This window comes from Rhinichthys klamathensis, unplaced genomic scaffold, assembly GCF_029890125.1.
Source record: "Rhinichthys klamathensis goyatoka isolate OS25496 unplaced genomic scaffold, OSU_Roscu_1.1 h1tg000186l_1, whole genome shotgun sequence".
In the NCBI taxonomy this organism is placed as follows: domain Eukaryota; kingdom Metazoa; phylum Chordata; class Actinopteri; order Cypriniformes; family Leuciscidae; genus Rhinichthys; species Rhinichthys klamathensis.
In genome coordinates, this window is record NW_026606714.1 from 1,168,686 (window position 1) to 1,185,846 (window position 17,161).

General features: G+C 40.7%; 1 protein-coding gene across 2 annotated transcripts in view; it reads right to left on the reverse strand.

Annotated features, from left to right (window-relative positions):
* pdgfc (platelet derived growth factor c) overlaps window positions 1–17,161 on the reverse strand; it is a 71,886-nt gene that overhangs the window by 21,596 nt on the left and 33,129 nt on the right. For both annotated transcript variants that reach the window (XM_056261830.1, XM_056261829.1), the window contains 2 exons: window positions 13,402–13,597; window positions 4,718–4,898 (listed from right to left, as the gene is read on the reverse strand). In XM_056261830.1, coding sequence (XP_056117805.1) covers window positions 4,718–4,898; window positions 13,402–13,597 — 377 coding nt within the window. The remainder of the gene's footprint in view (window positions 1–4,717; window positions 4,899–13,401; window positions 13,598–17,161) is intronic.

Genomic DNA, 17,161 nt, shown 5'->3' on the forward strand with positions numbered 1-17,161 from the left:
TCCCGTCTTAAGTTTGCCAATGACCATTTGGATGATCCAGAGGAGTCATGGGAGAAAGTGATGTGGTCAGATGAGACCAAAATAGAACTTTTTGGTCATAATTCCACTCGCCGTGTTTGGAGGAAGAAGAATGATGAGTACCATCCCAAGAACACCATCCCTACTGTGAAGCATGGGGGTGGTAGAATCATGCTTTGGGGGTAGTAGCATCATGCTTTGGGGGTGTTTTTCTGCACATGGGACAGGGCGGCTGCACTGTATTAAGGAGAGGATGACCGGGGCCATGTATTGTGAGATTTTGGGGAACAACCTCCTTCCCTCAGTTAGAGCATTGAAGATGGGTCGAGGCTGGGTCTTCCAACATGACAATGACCCGAAGCACACAGCCAGGATAACCAAGGAGTGGCTCTGTAAGAAGCATCTCAAGGTTCTGGCGTGGCCTAGCCAGTCTCCAGACCTAAACCCAATAGAGAATCTTTGGAGGGAGCTCAAACTCCGTGTTTCTCAGCGACTGCCCAGAAACCTGACTGATCTAGAGAAGATCTGTGTGGAGTGGGCCAAAATCCCTCCTGCAGTGTGTCCAAACCTGGTGAAAAACTACAGGAAACGTTTGACCTCTGTAATTGCAAACAAAGGCTACTGTACCAAATATTAACATTGATTTTCTCAGGTGTTCAAATACTTATTTGCAGCTGTATCATACAAATAAATAATTAAAAAAATCATACATTGTGATTTCTGGATTTTTTTTTTTAGATTATGTCTCTCACAGTGGATATGGACAATTTCAGACCCCTCCATGATTTCCAAGTGGGAGAACTTGCAAAATAGCAGGGTGTTCAAATACTTATTTTCCTCACTGTATATACATTTATAAGAATGTATTATGAAATACAAACTAACTTCTAAAACATGTTGTTTTGTCCCTTATCGCAAGAATCAGTGAGATATATATAACCAAAATAGAGACGTACTTAAATCAGCCTTGTGTAAGGGAATCCAAGGAAGATTCCTACTAAATTTAAGTGTCATTAACACCGCTGCTGTCTTTATACAATTTAGTTGACAGCAGGTGGTGCATGATGTGCAAATTAAACAAGTTATTAAGGCATGCTACCAGAGAGAAGCTGACATTAACAGCACTGAAGATAAACAACTAAATGCTATTTTAAGCATTTAAGAGCTAGAAAAGGAGTTTCATGAAATTGTAATTACCTGGCATTTAACAATGTATCACAAGACACACGCTCACATAATTGTCATGTCGAAATGGCAATATTTATAGGACTGCCAAACAAAGTTTCATTAAAGTGAAAATTACTTATTTTTGGTTTGTCGAAGATCTTCTGCCACACACTTTCAGATATTTTATTAGAACACAACATTGCAAACGAACGAACACTTTGATGCACACAGACAGACAATGCTCAAAATACAACTGTCCACAAGGCTCCTGAAAACAAATGTTTGGTGAGCAAGAAAAAAAAAAAACTGTGCACACTGTGAGTCAGGGCTGAAGGAGTCAGAGTTGGAATTGTAGGTTCCAGCTTTACATCCTCCTCCACAAACACTATTAATAGAGCTTGATTCAGCCACACCTTCTCTGATGCGAGCTCAGTGTCCAGAAACCAGCCAGAACACACCACCTCCTCTGCAATAATAGAGCATTGCTCAAAGAAAAACACACCACCTAGTATAAAGAGAGAATGTACTAATTTACACAACATTTTACATACAAACATACCTACTTTTATATCTAAAAGCCCAAAATTCAATGTAATATAGGGGGAAAACTAAAAATACCATTTTTCACCATGCCATTTTTCAGAAGATCTCCTTAAAGCCATACCATTACTCATCCACTATAGGACATCAGCATTGAAGCCAGAAATGAACTAAATTACAAAATACCACAGAGAAGGCTGGAAAACGGGCTCTTCGCTGGCCACTACCACAGCTACTCAGCGGCAAGGAAGGTATAGATAATGCAAGTTTTCAAAAGAGCAACAACTCATCCATCCATCCATCCATCATCTTCCGCTTATCCGGGGCTGGGTCGCGGGGGCAGCAGTCTAAGCAGAGATGCCCAGATTTCCCTCTCCCTAGACACTTCCTCCAGCTCTTCCGGGGGGACACCAAGGCATTCCCAGGCCAGCCGGGAGACAGAGTCCCTCCAGCGTGACCTAGGTCTTCCCCGGGGTCTCCTCCCAGTGGGACGTGCCCTGAACACCTTCCCGGGAAGGAGCCCAGGAGGCATCCGGAACAGATGCCCGAGCCACCTCAGCTGACCCCTCTCGATGCGGAGGAGCAGCGGCTCTACTCTGAGTTCCTCCCGAGTGACCGAGCTTCTCACCCTATCTCTAAGGGATCACCCAGCCACCCTGCGGAGAAAGCTCATTTCGGCCGCCTGTATCCGGGATCTTGTCCTTTCGGTCATGACCCAAAGCTCATGACCATAGGTGAGAGTAGGAACGTAGATTGACCGGTAAATCGAGAGCTTCGCTTTGCGTCTCAGCTGCTTCACCACAACAGACCGGTACATTGTCCGCATTACTGCAGAAGCTGCACCGATCCGTCTGTCAATCTCCCGTTCCATCCTTCCCTCACTAGTGAACAAAACCCTAAGATACTTAAACTCCTCCACTTGAGGCAGGAACTCTCCACCAACCTGAAGTGGGCAAGCCACCTTTTTCCGACTGAGGACCATGGCCTCGGATTTGGAGGTGCTGATTCTCATCCCAGCCGCTTCACACTCGGCTGCAAACCGTCCCCGTGCATGCTGAAGTTCTGAAGGGGCCAACACGACAACATCCTCCGCAAAGAGCAGAGATGAAATCGTGTGGTCCCCAAACCTGGCACCCCCCTGGCTGCGCCTAGAAATTCTGTCCATAAAAATTATGAACAGAACCGGCGGCAAAGGGCAGCCCTGCCGGAGTCCAACATGCACCGGGAAGAAGTCTGACTTACTGCCGGCAATGCGAACCAAGCTCCTGCTTCGGTCGTACAGGGACCGGACAGCCATTAGCAAAGGACCCCGGACCCCATACTCCCGGAGCACCCTCCACAGGCCGCCACGAGGGACACAGTCGAATGCCTTCTCCAAATCCACAAAGCACATGTGGATTGGTTGGGCAAACTCCCATGAACCCTCTAGCACCCTCTAGAGGGTATAGAGCTGGTCCAGTGTTCCACGGCCTGGACGAAAACCGCACTATTCCTCCTGATTCCGAGGCTCCACTATCAGCCGTATTCTCCTCTCCAGTATCCTGGCATAGACTTTCCCAGGGAGGCTGAGAAGTGTGATCCCCCTGTAGTTGGAACACACCCTCCGGTCCCCCTTCTTAAAAAGTCTCAGTCAACTCAGTCATGCAAAAAGGAAACAGAAAAATTGATCACTTGAACCTTAATTCTAAATCAATGTGGGTATGACGCATTAACTCGCATTGACATGATACATCCTGTTCCTTCATGTCACATTGCAAAATAATAACTAAAATTAGTTACTAATAATGTGTGATATGAATTACATTTACACTGCCATTCAAACGTTTAGCGTCAGGGAGATTTTGAATCACTTATGCTCACCACGGGTGCATTTATTTAATTAGGAAATACAGTAAAAACAGTAATATTGTGAAATATTAATACAATAAAATAATAGTTACTTTTAAATATATTTTCAGTTACTCCAGGCTGATTTGCTGCTCAAGAAACATTTCTTATTATTATTCTTATTCAGTTCAATAATCGTTCGAATCTCAAAACAGCAGAAAAGCAGGTCAGTTCTGAAAAAGACTTGCATATCTGCATCAGCACTTTCAATGAAAAAGCACTTTGAGTTCAGAAGAAAATGGCATTTGGAAGTGCCATATGCATTTTTCTTTGCCTTTTAATCATCCACAGCCGCATTTGTCCTGTCTAATTTTGGTGCCATATCTTACCACTATCAACACTACAATAATTACATTTCAGCAGAATAGATGCAGCCATTATCTACCAAAAGGAGATAAAGAACACCTTTGTTCACTGGAATACAATGAGAGCAAATTTCGTGCAACGTAGCAAAGCGTTCAGACATGCTCTGAAGGCTCAGTAAACAAATGCAAGGGAAAGTGGAGTCATAAAACTTTGACAGGCATCACACATCAAAGCCAAGCATGTCTATTAAATCATTTCAGGGGAATAATCCTTTTCAAATGTGCCGTGTGACGCCTGTCAGGGTGTAAATTAAATGGAGGAAACTGAACCATGGCCAAGGTGGAAAACACCGTAGCACGCCCCACTGTGGTTTTCACCACCACATAAAGTGAAACATTGAGGAGAAGGTCTCTGAGGTAGGAATACGATTAGAACTTGAAATTTCCAACTTAGTAAGTGCCATTTAAGGTTGCCAGGTCATTTCAGAGGAAGGGGATGGTGATTACAGCAACAGATGCATTGTAATAAAATGTGTTTTTATTTTAATTTTTGGCCCCAGTTTTTTTCAAGTACATCTCTCTTCAATTATTTTATTTCTATTCAACAAAGCTCACTGTATTTCTCATAAACACCTAATTATCCTTTGCACACTGTGTATTTAAGTTAATCAGCTGTAGAGATAATTAGCACAGGGCCATTAGGGATTAACAATGTTTTCAATTAAAACGTAGCCGGCCCTTTCAATAAATGTTGCATAAGCATTACACATAGAAGAACAAGGTGACGAGTAATTTCTTACCTGTTGAAGCAAAGTGTAACGGATGCAGAATCCCGGGTCTGAGGGAAAGTATTCATCAGAGACGAAGCGGATCAGGAACTGGTTCCCCTTGGATATCTGGGGCCCTGGAACCATCTGTGAGCCACACCAACGACCCAACACTATCCCTTCAACAGGCTCCTCCACCTCCACATAGTCATACCTACAACAGCAAACACACTGATTTACTACAGAGATTAATGAATCACAAGCATTCAGGTCCTGTTTACACCTGGTATTAACATCCATCTGGATTAGTGTTATTTTAGTATAATTGAGACCATGATACTTTTTGAGATACTGTTATATTTTTATTATTTTAAACTAGTTTTGAATTTTTTTACATTTTAATTGTAGTTCAAGTTTTTGTAATTTTGTTGTTTTTGTCATTCATTTTTTTATATTTCTGTGTAGTAATGAATTTGTATTTCAGGTTTAATTTAGTACATCATGTAACATTAGTTACATAAAGTTCTCCACATCAAGTTTTCCACAAAGATATTAAGCAGCACAACCATTTTCAACATTGATGATAATTTTAATGAATGTTTCTTGAGCACCAAATCAGCATATTAGAATGATTTCTGAAGGATCATGTGATACTGAAGGCTGGAGTAATGACAAGAATCATCACAGGAATAAATCACATTCTTAAATATTTCAGCTATTTTACAATATTACCATTTTTACTGTATTTCTGATCAAATAAATGCAGCCTTGATGAGCATAAGAGACAAAACAACAAAAAAATTCTTACTGACACCAAAACCTTGGAACAGTAGTGTATATGGAAAAACAAGGTAGAATTATTCTGAATATGTCTATCAAATCAGCACAAGGAGGTGTGGAATAAATTCTCTCTTTAAGATGTATTTGCCACAACAGAAGTTAAAGGATAAGGGGCATTTGTGTGTCTGTTGGTGTTATGAAATGTATTTATTTATTTTTACTTCCTATCAGATGTACAGGATCATGACAGGATCTGGACTGCATCCAAAAACTTAAAAGTGCTGCCTTTGGAGGATGCATTCTATGGTTGGAAGGCATCATGGCACGTCCGAATCCAATGCTAGCTTCACTTCCTGTCTCCTGAGATACCTTCATCTGATCGATTTTTGAAAGCAGCATATGTATCCGTCACTGCCTTTGATATCCCACAATCCTCTGCTTTCCATTCTGAGACAGTTGAGCTAAAAAATAAAGATGGTGTCTGAAATTTGCAGTTGGTGGTCCATCCATCCATCCATCCATCTTCTTCCGCTTATCCGGGGGAAGCAGACTAAGCAGAGATGCCCAGACTTCCCTCTCCCTAGACACTTCCTCCAGCTCTTCTGGGGGGACACCGAGGTGTTCCCAAGCCAGCCGGGAGACATAGTCCCTCCAGCGTGTCCTAGGTCTTCCCCGGGGTCTCCTCCCAGTGGGACGTGCCCTGAACACCTTCCCGGGAAGGCGTCCAGGAGGCATCCGGAACAGATGCCCAAGCCACCTCAGCTGACTCCTCTCGATATGGAGGAGCAGCGGCTCTACTCTGAGCTTCACCTGATTGACCGAGCTTCTCACCCTATCTCTAAGGGATCGCCCAGCCACCCAGCAGAGAAAGCTTATTTCGGCCGCCTGTATCCGGGATCTTGTCCTTTCGGTCATGACCCAAAGCTCATGACCATAGGTGAGAATAGGAACGTAGATTGACCGGTAAATCGAGAGCTTCGTCTTGCGGCTCAGCTCTTTCTTTACCACAACAGACCGGTACATCGTCCGCATTACTGCAGAAGCTGCACCGATCCGTCTGTCAATCTCCCGTTCCATCCTTCCCTCACTCGTGAACAAAACCAAGATACTTAAACTCCTCCACTTGAGGCAGGAACTCTCCACCAACCTGAAGTGGGCAAGCCACCTTTTTCCGACTGAGGACCATGGCCTCAGATTTGGAGGTGCTGATTCAGTTGGTGGTCAGTTTGTGTAAATGTAGGTTTTTGACCAACGTTTTCCACTTCTGATGTCATTTCTAGAGAGAAATTACTATTGTAGTAATTAAATATTCACTTGGTTATCACCAAAGCTCTCTCTATTGTGCTGTGGATCATTAAACAGTTAAAGGGTTAGTTCACCCAAAAATGGGCCTCAGAGTGAGTTCACATAGTGTAGCAGCGCTACGTCAGAACCTACACTCACTATTGGCCGACGCTGGTCATGTGTGAGATGCTGGCCAATAGTGAGCCTACGTTCTGACATAGCGGTGCTACACTACGTGAACTCACTCTGAGGCCCACACAGAAGATGAATAGTTGAATAAAGTCGTTATGTTTTGGGGGGATTTGCGCACAAAAAGTATTTTCGTCGCTTGATAAACTTAAGGTTGAGCCACTGTAGTCACTTGGACTATTTTAATGATGTTTTTACTAACTTTTTGGGCCGGCAAGTTTCAATCACATAGAAGCCTATGGAGGAGTGAGACAGCTCTCAGATTTCATCAAAAATATCTTAATTTGTGTTCAAAAGATGAGTGAAAGTCTTACGGGGTTGGACCAACATGAGGGTGAGTAATTACTGACAGAATTTTCATTTTTGGGTGAACTAACCCTTTAAGCTGCCTCAGAAGTCTGTCTAAAATCAGTTTCATGAGGTACCTTTGTGCACTAAAGCTGCCTACAAAGTCATTGCCTGATAAGGCAGTGAGGCAAAGTTTTTGCCAAAAAGTTTTTGAACATCCCTGGTGTGACGTCAGTCCTGCCAGCAGCATGTGATGATGCACACTGAAGCTAACTGTGCCTCATTGCCACTGCAATAAATCCAGCACCATGTCAATCCTGTTGGCCACCAGGCAGCTTCTGTAACGTGCCTGAACGCGGGGAAACAGCTAGCAAGAGATGATTTGAGGGGAGGTTGACACTGCTTTGGTCACAACTACATAGTTAATTCATCATTGTCCATTATCATCGAGTGTGAGGGAAGGCTAACGGCTATGAGACATCTAAAATGTAGGTCTAATGCTTTGAAGGCCTACACAGGGAACAATGCCAATTAAGCTATTTACAGACACACTATTACACAGGCATTTAAACAAAGGTAACGAGGAAAGATGGGACAAGTAGAGGGGAAAAACAGAAAGAGAGGATACTGAGAGAAAAATTGTGCTAATAAGCTTGGGAGAAAGTGAAGAGTGAATAAGATTAAATGAGGACTACGGACATGTAAGCTCATAAATTATATTTATCTATATTTGATCTCAAGCTAATATGCTAACGGATTAGGCTTTTCATAAACTACAATAGCTGTGACCTAGAAATCCATTCTCACAAGCATTCAATGAACTGAATAAGCTATAAACCGAAGCATGGCTAAATGTATTATCTCAATCACCCTGATGGCACTGCAGTCCACAGAGAACATGAGAGTTAAATCTATCTGTTATTATGACGTCTAAAAACATATTGGATTCTGGGATTACTCAGCTATCCAAAAATTGCAACAAAGCACCTGAAGGATTGTTTTGCATCTACTTCGGGGGAAATCACACCTAATCATATGATAAAAAAAGAAGAAAAAAAATTCTCCTAAAACGGTACAGATTTGACTGGTAATACAGTAACTTTTCATTACACGCATGTACTGTACCTCTATACAAAAGTACCCAATCAGCAAATTCACATATTGGCACATGGGGAAACTGTCTAAGAATGGAGAGCAATTGCTGAAATAATTGCATCATTAATTTAAACTGTCTATTAACTGTTTTAGCACTCCGTTCACTAATGGAACTATGTTAATGATGCAAAGATGTTCGCAAAATTGTTGTTTTCTCAATATGACTGCAATTTACAGAAGGCAAACTTACAAATTGGACACCAGGCTACATATTCACAGACAGGCTCATGCAAGTGTGTATAGTGAAAAAAATAAACAAATCTGCATTGGGTACAATATACCTCTCTCTATAACTTATACTCACACACCTGGTTGGATTGTGCAAGTTCCACAAAGTAGTGTAGCTTAAGTGAATTCACCCCTAATGTCTCTCATGGCCCTCTTTTGGGCTTTAAATTACAGTCTTTTGATGCAACTTGGCCTGAAGACAGTGGCCTGAGCATTTTTTTTTTTTATAAAGGAAAGAAAAAACAGCAGCGTTGAGTTTGTGTTATCCCTGCCTACATGGCCTCAATGCTCCTGCAGTGTTTAATAAATGCTGGTTTCAGTCACCGGCTCGCCGCAGCCAAAGCCTGGTAGTAATAATTTGATTGGACAGAAATACTTTACCTATTCTCCATGTCCCAGCACAACAGTTTGGCTTTCTGGAGTCATTGTTTGCTCTCTCTCCCCAGCCTGACACTAATGCTTCAAACCTCATTCAATAAAAACACCACAGGTCATCACGCATTGCACAAAAAAAAAAAAAAAAAACACTTGCTGGTTAAACGCACGTTGAACACCTGAATTTCTGACACACAATCGGATACTTATATAAATATATAATACAATAACTCCAATGAACAGGTGTCCATATATCAAGCATTAACTACTGAATTTAACATACTATCAAAATGTTTCTCTGCCCATGATTCTTTTCTACCTCAGAAGACCATAAAGCAGAGGGGTTTGTCTCGTTCCCAGTGACAATTTAGGCAGATGGCTCATCAATAATGTAATGTGATTTCACTATTACCAGGTTTACATGCATACATTCACTCCACAGAAGCTCAAGTAGGACAGAAGCACGACATCAGAAAACAGGCACTGGGTGTTTCAAGTCATTTTTAACACTGGAATGTTGAAACTGCATGCTTACAAACAAGGCACAATGAGATTTCCGCTAATAGCTCGTCACAAAGCAACACAGCACTTTGTGCTTATCCTCTCGGTTAATAAATTCAGGTAAAAGATGTTGAGTAAGTAATCGCATTAAGGAATTTGTGTTATAGATTATTGTGAAAGATTAATAAAGATACACTGTTCAAAAGTTTGGGGTCGGTAAGACTGTTTTTGAAAGTAGTCTTTTATGCTCTTAGGCTGCATTTATGTGATCAAATATACAGTACAAACAGTAATACTGCTAAATATTACAATGTAAAATAACTTTCTACTTTTATACATTTTCTATTTTATTGAATATTAAAATTAATTTGATCCTGTTATGTTATTTTCAGTGTCATTACTCCAGTCTTGAGTGTCACACGATCTTCCAGAAATCATTCTAATATGCTGATTTGATGCTCAAGAAACATTTCTGATTATTATCAAAGGTTGAAAATGTGTGGAAACAAATTTATTCAGGTTTCTTACTATTCTTACAGGAATCGTTCAACATAAACCTCCATGACAAATATTCCTGTACATTAAAAAGGGTACTGTTGATCACAATTCAAATTCCTAATCGTTGCGTTGACCAACCTTTTTCTTATGTGTCCTTTCAACACACTTCAGCTTTTCATCAAAGACAGAACCAACATTGTAAAATTTCCTAAGTAGTACAGAAAATCTGGCCCAGATTTCTTATCGGTCTGAACAAACACACAGAATGATGAGAGCTGTCTGTAGTCGCCTGTCGGCTCTGGGCTGGGCTTTGCTGGAGGCAGCGTGATAGGATTCAGCATGCAGCTTTATTACAGTTTATTCCAGCCTAGTTGCTTTGATTCGATCCAAACAGAAAGGGCTTTTTTCTTCATTAACTGGCATTAGATCATCATACCAATGTGTATTAATGCCTTTAAAGTATTTATAGCAATCATATATTGAAAAGCAGTAAAGGAGGACAGCAATGACATTGCATGGCGAATGTGTGTGTGTTTGTGTGTGTGTGGGGGGTTGGGGGGGCTGGGTAGTTCCTTTGGTGACTATGTATGTGAAAGTTGTGAACGAGGCATGTGCTATCACTTGTTCAATAATGACTTTAATAATTTATTGCTGGTGCAATCATACAGACCAAGTCACTACATGCCTGGTAGGTCGGTATATATTGTAAAACATATACATGAACACAGATGACAAACACACAAACAAACTCTTTCCAGGTCAAATACACTACGACTCACGGCACAAATACAACTCCAACCCTACATGTTCCTCAAGGCCACAGCTACTGATTTAAACAAAGGACAAGCAGGCACAAATTCATAGCATCAATGTGGGCAACTAGGAAAGGGTTCTGTTATGTTCAACTATCGGTACGATATGAGCAGGGAAGCATATTTATAATTTAAAGTCAATATGAAAAAAAAAAATCTATGGATACCATTTACTTCATACACATTCCTGGTCTTTTTGCGAGCCTACTTAATCCATATAAAATAACTTTGTTTTCCTGCTGCCATCTCACACATGGTATTGGACAATTTTAACTAATAGGCAAAAAGCTATAGGGATAGAAGAGTAGCATTCGATCATACACAATTCTTCTATGTTACACCGACATTTTACCATCCAACCAATTCCCGATGGATAAAGCACATTCCTTCACATTTAATATAAAAAAAAGGAAAGTAAAATGGGTTGCGAATGGCAGTTTGTTGAATTTATATACCGGTAAGATATAAGACTAAGATCTTATTGATCTATTAAAGATGTCCTGATTTTAAAAGTCTTATTGATCTTATAAGACTTTAAAAAAAGGACTAAGGGGTCCATTAACCGAAACAGTGTTAATGTGCCGTTAACATGAAGACACTAGGATATACACACAGCTGGCAAGACTCCAGAGTTCCCTTTTGAATGGGAACTCACACTGTGTCTTAGGACGCTAATGGGGAATGTCCCCATTTTTTCTTGTCTTCAAGAGCTGTTTGTTTGTGACGTGTCGAAGGCAGTAATGGCAGCTAAAGCTTTCAGGAACTGCGTACATATGTGTCAGCTCTATCTGATACCTGATGATACACACGATCTGTGCATGATATGGTCGGGTGAGGAGCATCGCTCAGTCCTCAAGGGGGCTGCATGAGAGCATTGCGAGAGTTTCACTATGAAGAAACTCCACTCTCATTTGTCCCTTTTTTCAAGGCAATTGGGATAATCATCTGCGCCCTGTGGATCAGGACCTGCTGCAAATAAGACGAATAGGAGACTGAGATCATGGGGCTCTCAGATGGAGCTTGCCGAGGAATTTGAGAAAGGTATGGCTATTTCTCATTCTTTAGTGCCCCAGCGTCCTAGGACGCACTGTCTCGTTCCCCTTCTGAGGGAAACAAGCTTACATTCGTAACCCGAGACAGTTTGCTGATAAGCGTGTATGAAAATACATTATCTAATTGATTATTAACAAAAAATAAAACTATACTGATTTACTCGTTAAGTACAAGAGTAGTGACAAGACAACTGTCACAAATCACTTCATATGAGGCTTGCAGACAACGAGGAACCTTTCACAGGTTGTGTCCACAAGTCAAGAGGATATTAAGACAGAATATGCAAGAAAAAACACATTGTTTTTTTATCAATAACTGGCAGAGACCTATAGGCATTTTTTCCACATGAAACCACCAGCTATGGGAAGGTCATCATCAAGATTCTGGGAAGTAAAAATGCACAGATGTGCACGTCTACAATCAATTGCACCATAAAGCAAAACAGAGGCATGGACAGAGGCCTGGAAGGAAGGAAGGAAAGCTAGCCTATAATTGAAAGGGTCTTTAATGTGGATTGGCTGGCTGTGCTGTGTGTGAGTGTACGTCTGGTTTAGTATGCGCCTCCAGAATCTCAAACAGATGCTATGGAGTTACATAGGAGACTTGGAACTAAATATGCACAAAGCAGAAAGGGCTGTTCTTTATGTCACTGTATCAGTCATGGAGAAAATAAATATATAACAGAACATAATCACTTTAGGGGTGGGCTTTTCATTATTCATCAGCCTTCTTGCAGCACAACCAATCTCCCAAATGGCCTCCTTTCGACTCTAAATCTTAACAAATGGACGTGGTCACAACAAGCACATACATCTCCACTGTAATCCCCCCTCCCACCCCACATACACTTATACTGCTTCATTGTATATGGGTGCTTTATCTTACATCTGACCCTGTCAAGAGAGTGCAATGGATGCCTGATGCTGCTTGTTTAGTAGCGCTGATCTGTCGCATGAAAGGAAACACTTGGGGAATTTTTCAAGCTCTCAAATCTTCTAAATCACCTTCTCTCTACAGTTTCGGTCTAGCCTTGATGCTATATTGAAACCCGCCTGTTTAAATCAACTGCCAGCTTCGGCTTGTCCTAGACTGTCACAGCCCTGAAGAACCATTTAAAAAAAAAATCAGTTTCATTTGTCAGGTACCACAGAAAATATTTTGAAATGTAAAATTAAATTGAAGTGCTGAATCCATAAGAGTCATATTGATTACTAAACCAGTCTTATGAATTTAGTAAAAAAACTATCCACAAATTAAAACCTGAAAAAAACAGAATGCATAAATATTTAATAAATATCATTTCATTTTTTCCAATTGAACAACCACCTTCATTAATACACAATATTGCTCTGGACTATAGGCCATTATGTTCAAAGATATGGAAATGGATAACAAATTATTTATTTTGTCTACTCAATGATTTACTCATTTTCAACAAAGTCTATAGTTATTTTTATTTACTTTTTTTATTCTCTTTCTCCATGTTAAGATATTGTCTTTCTCTAATTGTCCATGTGAGGTCTAGCAAGTGACCAAAGGGTCAGAGTCTCTTACTTGCAAATGCCGTCCTCGGCGTCCTCCAGGCCAAAGCGCGGATCAAAGGTCAGCTGGATCCTGGAACTTTCTGTGACTGCCACCAGCCGCCACACTATAACTGTATTCCGGGGATATGTGTTGGGGAATTCAGGACTTTGAATAATTCCATCCCCAGTAACACTGAGGACCTTCTCGTGTTGAGACTCATGCACTCCTTCAGAAGAGAAAAGAAAGGTTTATTAGTACATTTTTGAACCTGCATAACTCACCAGAGCAGAGAAAGAACATGTCATACAGTCATTTGTGAATAGTCCTTTTCTTTTTTTCTTAATGCAAATTAACATCAAACTGGATTTAGCTTCTAATGCATCACAAATAACATGGATTATGCAGTGCACTTTGTGAATACTACACAAAGCAAGGATGAACCAAACTCTGTTTTTTATTGAGCATTGATTGACTGCAAACCTGATAATCACATTAAGGGGGTGATAAAAGAGAAACTATGGAAATGATTATGCAATATCAACACCATAAAACCAGTAGAATGATGTTCTACTATTTGCTAACACAGCATATGCTTAATGAACATCTGTGTATCAAAGCAATATGGTGCTTTGATGTTGCTTCACCATTATAGTTTTCAATTATAGATCCAGATAAGAAAGATGAATCAGTAGCTATAAAATGTTATTTATAGTGACAAGACAGCTGGAAATGGCATTCCTAGTTGTAACAGTCAGATAAGAATTAAAGCTGGGTTGAAAAACATTGTTTGGGTGGTGGAAACTTGTGAAGGCTACCAAGTTGTTCAGCTACAATCAATTGTAGTTCTTAGAGCTCCGATAGTTTAACAGTTCAGAGAAATGCAAGGTGAAGAATAAAAGTTTGAAGTACTTTTGAGCTCAGTGATTATACAGAGGTATGCCAAAACGTTAGTGGTGTTTAAAGCTCAGAAATGATTACACACCGATTCACTTGCTACTGTTATGACAAGATTTACAGAGTTGTTCCTCCCTAGAGGAAAAAACTATAATAGCTTCCTTAATACAGCACAAATAATAATAATAAAAACTTTTACCTCTACCTTTGCCAGGGAATGAAAATGAGCTTGTAGAACTTCCAACATGCTTTTCACTTGAAACTGAGTCATTCTTAACTCTTAATCCACATTTCACACTGTTATTCTGGGTTCGTAATTAATCCTATAGTCAGGATTCAATGTCACACTCTGCATTTGTAAACGCTGAGTTAATATGCTTATTTACATATTTATTAGGTTAAACACATTGATTGGACAAGTACAACATTCAACAAGCACACACTCGGTTAAACCGCTTGCCCATCAGTTCAAATGGCGCCATGCATATCTGCACTTGTTAAGTCTGGTCGTTTGCTATAATTGTTCAACAATAACGATTTCCTTCAGACCAAATTTGTGCGAATGTACAAAAGAGAATGAATAAGAAATCCACTGAAGTGTTTATGATTGGTTGCCCATTAAATGTAACGTCAAAGTGTTTCACAGTGTATAATCTTAACATTTAGATTTCACATTCCAGGGTCCAAAGAAGTGTGAATTACTGGCTAAGCTAGAGTAAAAAACAGTCTGTACCCGAGTTTTAAAAGGACGTTAAAGCCAGTATTTCTACATGTGCTGATGCACGTTTGCCAACATTTCACAACAGTTACATCACAGCAAAAAGAACTAATAAAGAACCAGCCTGAAAATATTTGTTTCAAAATAGGTAGAAATGATTCTTAGAAAGAGATGCTTGCTTCCCGTCCAATAAAATGTTATTGAATTCTGAAAGTGGGTTGGAATATCTTATCCTGTTGTTGTACTAGGTTCAGAAAAGATGTTTGATGCAAACAGACAGCTGTTGAAATGCAAAACCAGTGCTGGTTTTACAGGCCTGTCACATTCAGAGCCCACCCAGGGGAAATGCACACAGATTTTCTTTCACACTCCAATCCTCGAAAATACACACACAGTGTGTGGCAAAGCCAGTATCAATAGGTATCCTGATCCGTTACGGTGATGATACAAGATCTGTAATGCTCTTCCCTGTCTATCTGAATTAAGCAGCAACACCAGAACTATTCACCTTCAAAATTAAGACAAAACACCGGCATTTTTCTATGCTGTATTTCCAGGTATCAATTCAATACATAACGAATGAGAAACTATCAAAGGTCATTGCTTCCATTCAAAGCAAGGGATAATTATCTTGTTAGCTCGCTGGGGTCCAAAACATGTTGACTTTCACTGTATGAACAAAAATATTTATCAAAAAATATTTTGTATTTTAACAGAAGAAATAAAAGGTATACAGGTTTGGAAATGAGAGTAAATTACAATTTAAGGTGGTAGCTTTGGTAAATGTCCACCATGAATGTGATATTTTCCTATCTTCTACATGCATGTGTGCATGTACAGTATCTCACAAAAGTGAGTACACCCCTCGCATTTCAGTAAACATTTTAGCATATCTTCTCAAGGGACAATACTATAGAAATGAAACTTGGAGTTTTGAATTTTAGAGTAGTCAATGTGCTGCTTGTATAGCAGTATATATTTACTGTCCTCTGAAAATAACTCAACATAAAGCCATTATTGTCAAAATAGTTGGCAACAAAAGTGAGTACACCCTAAGTGAACATGTCAAAACTGTGTCCAAGTGTCAATATTTTGTGTGAGCACCATTGTTATCTAGCACTTAAATCCTCCAGGCCATGGAATTCACCAGAGCTGCACAGGGGTGCGTTTCCCGAAAGCATCGTTATCCAACTATGATCGCAATTTCCATTGAACTCTATTGGTAACGACGGAACTTGCGACCATAGTTGGCTAACGATGCTTTCGGGAAACACACCCCAGGTTGTTGCTGAGATCCTCTTCCACTCCTCCATAATGACATCACGGAGCTGATGGATGTTAAACACATGGTTCTTTCTCCACCTTCTACTTGAGGATGCCCCACAGGTGTTCAATAGGGTTCAGGTCTGGAGAAATACTTGGCCACTCCATCACCTTCATCTTCAGCTTCCTCACCAAGGCAGTTGTCATCTTGGTGGTGTCGTTTTCATGCCGTTCGGCCCAGTTTCTGAAGGGAGAGCATCATGTTCTGCTTCAGAATGTCACAGTACATGTTGGAATCCATGTTTCCCTCAATGAAGCTCAGCTCCCCAGTACCAGCAGCACTCATGCAGCCCCAGACCATGATGCTACCACCACCATGCTCGACTGTAGGCAAGACACAATTTTCTTGGTACTCCTCACCAGGGCATCGTCACACATGCTGGACACCATCTGAGCCAAACAAGTTTATCTTAGTCTCATCAGACCACAGGACATGGTTCCAGTAATTCAGGCTCTTGGACAGGTTACTTTCAGCAAACTGTTTGCAGGCTTTCTTGTGACCCAGCTTCAGAAGAGGCTTCCTTCTGGGACGACGGCCATGCAAACTGACTTGTTTCAGTGTGGCGTATGGTCAGAACTCATGCGTCTGTTTTTTGAAGCCAGCTTCTGCACCTGATGCACAGCACGAGGACTCAACTTCTTTGATTGACCCTTGCGGCAAAGGTTGGCAAAAGTGATTGAGGCCTCTTCCGAGTGGAACCCGTCTTGGAAAACCTCTGTATGACCCTGGCCTGTACTGTAACTCAGTTTCAGGGTGTTACCAATCTTCTTATAGCCTAGGTACACTTTGTGGAGAGCAACCATTCTAATTCTTAAATCCTTAGAGAGTTATTTGCCATGAGGTGCCATGTTGAA